Genomic DNA, 7,145 nt, shown 5'->3' on the forward strand with positions numbered 1-7,145 from the left:
TAGCCATTTTTCTCTCTCGTTATTACAGGCTGCTTGCTGAAGGAAATGATTTTTCAGAGGTACAACACAGCAGAAAAGCAGAGCGGTTTATAAAGCAACGAGTCTGAGAGAGGGGGGTGAACAGCTGCGAGGTGTTTTACCCCGTTTTTGCACCTCTCTTACAAAAAACACAGCTCTGTGATGAGGAACATATGCTATAGGCTCTGTTTTATCTCAAGCAAACGCTGTTTTTACCATCTAAATAATTACCCCCGATAAATAACTCAAGGACATCCGTTGTCTCATGTTCCCCATGGGTCAAAAATGTGCAAAATCACTACTCTGTTTTAGCTGTATGTCCATTTTTGTTTTATTCATCTCACACTACATAATAGCGGCTGTGTCATTTTTAAATAGCTGTTTCACACCTCTACAATTACTCAAACCTAACTCAAGGACATCTGTCGTGTCCTCTTTTGAAACTAAATATCTTGTCAACTCTATACTTTCTATGCACCATTTGTTTTATTCACTATATAACATTACAAACAGAAACCCCAATAATAATGGTTATGTCTTTTTTAAAATAGCTGTTGTCTCCTCATTTTTGAAACTAAATATCAGCTCAACTCTATTTAATATACAAATCACTACTATACTTTCTATGTACCATTTGTTTCATTCACTATATAACATTACAAACTGCATCGTTACCTTACACCAAAGCTTCTGATTGGATAACCTTTCACCTAGAACTGTCAAATCGAGTTTGATGAAAGCCGGTATCTATACTGTGTGTCCTATATATGCAAGACCACACATTATATACATAGACACAAAAGAATACTCACCCCCACTACACACACAGGATGTCATGCCTGCGTGGTGTTCCCCTGTCCTGATGCCAAGTCCCTCGGCTTGCCTCTTGATTGGTTCTTGTTAAGTTTTACTGCCAGCCAGTATTCTTTCTCGCCGAGGGTCAGAGATGGGTCCCCTGTGCGCTACTGGAGGAGAGTTTGACATCTATTCACACACTATGGTTCCAGCTTCAAAATGGGATAATGAGTAATGATGCTGTCTTAGCTGTCTGTGGGAAAGGCACTATTCACTGTGCCGTGCTGTTGAAACTGCTATGTTTATCTGCCTTGTTGTGTGTGTGTGTGTGTGTGTGTGTGTGTGTGTGTGTGTGTGTTTGTGGATGCACTACTGAATACAGTGACAAGAAGAAAATGGAAAAAACCTCAGGAAGAGCAATAGAGGAGGGATCCCTCTTCCCGGACAGACAGACGAGGAATAGATATGTGTACAGAAAGACACAATAATCTTTAGTGTCTTTATGGAGCATACCCATTAAACATTCACCATGGTGATGGGAAACCCTTGGATCTATTAACTAGTTGCATATGCTTTGGCTGCTTCCGGTATGTACAGCAGCTGCAGATCAAACCTGTGCAATGTTCAAGAGGAAGGTTTTAGGACCGTTCTTCCTCACAGTGCTGCTTCAGCCGAGCCACATAAAGTTTATGCTTATTGTTAGTCTGGTGTGAACAGCTGGACTCAGCCATTGTTTGCAATGTGGGTTTTCTTTGTTTGTAATCATTCTCTGGTAAATTTATTTTGATTGATGTTTAGGGTCATTGTCCTACTACATCACCCTACTAACATCCTGTAAGATACTTTGATAAACTTGGGAATTCCTCTTTGTCTTGATGACAAGCTGTGCAGGCTCAGACGCATTAGCAGCCCCAAATCATGGTCCCCCCCTGCACTGTACTTCACCGGCGGGGTGTTGTTTTCAGATTGACATTCAGTGCCCTTTTTAAACCATATAGTATGTAGTGTTACATGTTCTTCCAAAACAATTCAACCATGGATGCTGTGGGGTTTCTTTTTCTTTACCTCATTGAGCATTTTGTGTTGTGCCTTTAGAGTCGTCTTGGCTAAACTAAAGCAGGTCCAGTTCTAAATCCTCTCCATTTACAGACTGATGAAACTCTTCTAAGATCTATTTTTGTGAGGCATGATTCACATAAGCAGATGTTTGTTGTGAATAGAAGACTCAACATATTTGAGTCTGTTTTATAAGTCAAAGGAGCTCTGATGTGGCTCCACTGATTGGACTCCAGGTTTGAGAACTCCTAACTCCAATTAGCTTTTGTTGATGTCATTAGCCTAGAGGTTTACAAAACGTTTCCAACCTAAACTGTGAATGTTTGAATGATGTACTGTATTACATATGAACAAGAACAACATACTGTTTTGGTGTCATTGTAACTTACATGAAGGTCTTATTTTATATTTTTAGACAGATTTATACATAATTCCAAAGGGTTGACTTACTTTTTCTTGCCTCTATATATGCATAAGACCTCGCAGTCAGACAGGATGTGACTGATTTGGGCCAAGAAGTGAGTAATAAATTAAGCTTGTATAAATGTGTGTGTGATGTGTTTTGCATCTGCCCTTAGCTGCATATATCAGAGCTGTTGGGCATGTTTGTAAGTGGATGGTCATGATATGTGGCAGTGTGTGTGACACATACACAAATTTGCTGTCAGACACTTGCAGATAGCAGACTTAATCCAAAAAAAAGAGCTAAAGAGAGATGTTGTCATCACTCAGCATGACAGAAATCACAGGTCTTCTAAAAATACTCTCGAACATTTGTTGAGCCTTGGTAATGTTTAACTTGCATTATACTGTTAACATATGCTGCCTGGTGGATGTTTATCCACAGCTTTTACAGGCTAAGTGCTGACTTCACAATCAAACTGCTGGAGTACACAAATCGCACAATTCACAGATTCACTGTAATGTAACATTTGCTGAGGAGGGTTTCTGTGCAAGAACAGAGGCAGTCTTAGTTGGAGTTCCTTCAGCGTCTGTGTGCTGGAGGACAGGAAACCTATACACGTCTGATCTGATTTGAAGTGAAGATGAGTAAGATAGGCTTCCAATCTGGGCAGAAATACTGGAGGGTCACAGACAGAATATTCCAATATGTAAAGTGAGATGTATATAAAATATGGAAGTCCACTTAGTGAAAATCATGTCAACTTAACTCATCTGAATATTCAAGCAGGCGTGGGCCATATGGATCAAATTGTCTATGACGGTATACTTTATGTAATCATCTAGAAATTTAAGTGAGAAACTATGGAACAAATATTATCATCACATGCGAAATGCAAAGGCAGTCGTGCTCATTGATTTGCTGTAGTCTCAGTGTGAGCGAGTGATCCAGAACAACCAGTCATTAGAGATCTCAAAGAGAATGGGAACCACTCCGAAATGGATAGGAACATGAAACATGTCGAGCTGAGCACCACTCATCCCAGGTTCTGTGCTTGTTTGCATTGTCCTCTGCCTGTTTTGGAGGTGTATTCTGGGAACGAAATTTTTTTGCCCCCTTTGGGAGATAGTATTGGAGTCAAGTTGCAGGAACTCAAGGGGGAGACGGCAACTGTGCACAGAGCTGTAGCCTGTGACTGGTTAAATGTCACCTTATTCACATCACAGCTATTAGTATTACAAACACATGAACGGTGATTTCAGTGAATGGACACGGCCAGATTGGTGAGGACATCTCATTTCTGCAAGCTTGTGTTCTGTTTGTTCAGCAGCTGTTTGAGGAACTACTCACACAGTCTCTAAAAACAGTGGAAAATCAAAGCACATCAGCCCATGAGGTTATGCCGGGTGATGATTATGGGAAACACAGGGTGTACCAACAGTGGACATGTAGCTTAATGTGCAAAAACAAATGTTTAAAAAAGAGAGAGATAGAGATCTGCAGCATCATGATGCACCACCAAAACAATGATCAGCTGTGGTTGAAAAAAGCAGCAGTACCGTGTCTTTTTCTTTGCTTTTGAAATGTATGTATGTGTGTGCAGGTCCATCATGACAGACTTGTACTACCTCAGCCAGGCGGACGGAGTGGGCGAGTGGAGAGTGAAGGAGGCTAAAGACCTGTCGGATCTGGTCCAGAACAGAATCACCTACCTACAGGTATGTGGAGACATGCCTAGTGCTTAGCCAGCTGGCCGCGTACTCTCTCGCTCTCTCTCTCTCTCTCTCTCTCTCACACACGCACACACACGCACACTCACATCAGACACAACTACATCGACTTAGCGTTCATGCACGTTTTCCTCACACATACAAATGCTCATATGCATTTTTGAGGACATCCTTCACATTTGCTTGTCTCATTTGCACCATCCGTAACTGTCAGCATCAGTTTCCACGAGGAGCAGGTGAGAGATGTGATAGCAGACTGTTTCAGCAGTCGGATCTGACAAGCAGGATTCTTGTTGCTTGTCATTGGTTTACACACACAAACACAAGCGCACCAAAACACATAGACACACATGCAGAATTGCAGCATCACAGATCGGCACATCTACACATCCACACAGTAGAAAGACAGACACAAACATATTCAGGCTTAGATCCACATATGTTTATAGCTTTACATACACAAACTGAGAGCCAGGACACATCCACTCACCCCCAGCCACCCTGCTCCTCTTCCCCACCAACAGTGCTGCCGGGCTCTCGGGTGGAGCAGTGCGGTGCGGCACCGAGCCCTGCAGCATTAATGAGCTGGTGTGTTTGATGAAGAGGACCCAGTCAGTCTGGCTGGGTGGAGACAGCACCACTAACAGCTGCTGTCATCACTGCTGAGGGATCACACCGCTCCACCAGCTGCCATCACTAATTCATCACACACACACACACGCACACAGATGGAGTCACCGGCACCCACGTATGCAATTGGCGCACATGCACACTCACTCAGCCGCTAGATTGATCCACATGCTCGTACACAATGAAATCCTCTGTATGTGTGTTTCCCTATCTCACTTATACACACTCAATCACACATCTATATACACACACAAATACGACTCCTCCCTCCAATCAGCTGTTTCTGCCACCCACACCAGCCTCTCCCTTCATTCCTGGTTGAACTAACTCCATCTCTGCATCTGCTCCATCTGTCCACTCTTGACAGTCACTGAACATGGCTGCCTTCTTCTGATGGATCTCTGTCGGGCACGCTTTTCATCTATTTTTGCATTATTGTTAATGAGAAGAATTATGTCCTTGATCTTTTGTGTTTTTATGCACCATTTCCCAGACTATTCATTGAGGGTGTCCACTACTTTATTGTTCTAATCCTTAAAGGATAAGGCCAGTCATTTTCTATATTAACAGTATTTTCAGCAGTCCCCCTACAGAGACTAAAACAAACAATGATTTGCCTCTACTCACTGTTAATGTCTGTCAGTCTATTAGGGTCTGATGTTTCATAATGAGAAAATATGTCACCCAGTGCAGCAGTGTGTTTCCCCGATGTGTTTTTAATCGTTTTTGAACAACAGCAGAGGTCTACGGCACAGACACACAAGCTGATCCAGGTCTGACAGATTGACAGCTCTAATGCATCTTTCAGCTCATTATTTTGGTCTTCAGGCTGCAACTTCTCTGTTTTGGTTCAGCTATGTCATCAGCATTATGCTCAGCCTCAGCAGACAGCTGTTTTCGTTGAGAAAGCCAAAGTTAGCGACAAGCTTGTGAACAAGCATTTAGCAACAAATGAGTTGGAGTTTTCCCTCAGAAGCTAACGGACACCATCTGTATCTGTTTACACAGCCAAAGAAATGTGCAGTGAGAGCATTTACATGACTTTGTTTTGAACACAGGCAGTAACAGTAACTGAAGTCATCTATACATAGAGGTAATTAAAGAACGCAAATCATTAAGGGCTGATGCTGAGATGTGGATGTTAGTGCTCACACCAGCTTCCCGGTTCCTGTAAATGACGCAGTGTTTCTCCTTTGAGTGTGAAATGTGTTGCAGCCTTGTCACTTCGGGTGTTTTTTCTCAGAAAGCATCCATGAGGAAAATATAAAAACTTAAATGAGCAGGATGTACTGTAAATGTGCTGGCAACAGAGCAGAGAAAAACTTTAAAGCTCCTCAAGCGTGTGCAGCTTTTTAAAATTTTCCCCTACATTTTGAATGTGGCAGTAGCATTGGATAATTAATTGAGCTTGACGTGCAATTTCTCACATCCAGTTGTTCTCAGCTATATTTCCAACATAAACAATATCATTGTGGTCTCTGAACCGAATCATTTTGCAACTGCCTCTGTGTTTCACACTCAAAAACCATACCATTTAAAGAGACACTTAACCTACAGGGCAGAGCGGTACTCAGAGGCAGTCTGTGTGCACACAGCTGCCGTCATTATCCTTGAACCAAGTCTTTCAGCAGTCATTCCAGCCTCATCATTATCAACCTGGGATCCAGTAGTGGCCTCCACATCACACATCAATCTCATGCAGACATGCAGTAGTGGCTCGGATGCTGAGCTTTGTTGACAGAACACCAGCTTTTTTGCAGGCCCTTCGGTCAGAACGCCACTGTAGATTATTAGCCCAGTAAGTTAGCTCACAGCTGTGGGGCTGGTAATGCAGGGGCAGCCTGTAACTCCGACAAATACCTGTCAGCTCAGCGGCTGCTGCGCTCTCTTCATGTTATTGAACAGCACTGGTGATAATCAGTTTGCAGCACCTAGTGGAGACTCACTTCTCCTTTGCTGTCCCTTCCTCTTTTTTTACTCATTTCCCCTTCGTGCCTCTCTTTTCTATTGCCTCCTGTCTTCTTTTTGATTTAATCTCCTCTGTTATTTTTTTTTTTATTCTCTCATCTCTTTTCCTCCTCCCTTTCGTCCTCTTCCTCGCCTGCTACTGTGTGATAGGCAGTGTTAGCCGTGGGTGCCGGGCGGCCTGATTACTGTGAACCATCCACAGCTGCAGAAGCCTAATGAGGAAAACACTCCCATCAGCCAGTAATTGCTGTTTAGGAAGCTGGTTGGCACGAGCGTTGCAGAGTTGCGCAGACCAGCTGCCGAGCGAATCACAACCTGCCTGGCAACTCATTGGCAGCACAGCATGTGTGACTCTGCTGGCTTCCTTTTTTTATGCAAAAAAGAGAAATCCTAGTTTCTTCCCCCAGCATCTCTCATTTATTCTTCTTCCCCACAGACTTTGTATGATATTGAAACTAATTTATGAGATGTGAGGTGGAGGTGGGGAGAAAGCAGGAAAAGGAGGGAGAGTGTGAGGAAAGAGCGGTAGAAAATAGAGGAGGGGA

At 43.0% G+C, this 7,145-nt stretch overlaps 1 protein-coding gene across 2 annotated transcripts in view; it reads left to right on the plus strand.

Moving 5' to 3' along the window:
- Positions 1-7,145, plus strand: part of fut8b (fucosyltransferase 8b (alpha (1,6) fucosyltransferase)) — a 95,107-nt gene that overhangs the window by 70,978 nt on the left and 16,984 nt on the right. For both annotated transcript variants that reach the window (XM_020603946.1, XM_020603947.1), the window contains exon 5: positions 3,876-3,990. In XM_020603946.1, coding sequence (XP_020459602.1) covers positions 3,876-3,990 — 115 coding nt within the window. The remainder of the gene's footprint in view (positions 1-3,875; positions 3,991-7,145) is intronic.

Source organism: Monopterus albus, unplaced genomic scaffold (genome assembly GCF_001952655.1).
Source record: "Monopterus albus unplaced genomic scaffold, M_albus_1.0 scaffold63.1, whole genome shotgun sequence".
NCBI lineage: Eukaryota > Metazoa > Chordata > Actinopteri > Synbranchiformes > Synbranchidae > Monopterus > Monopterus albus.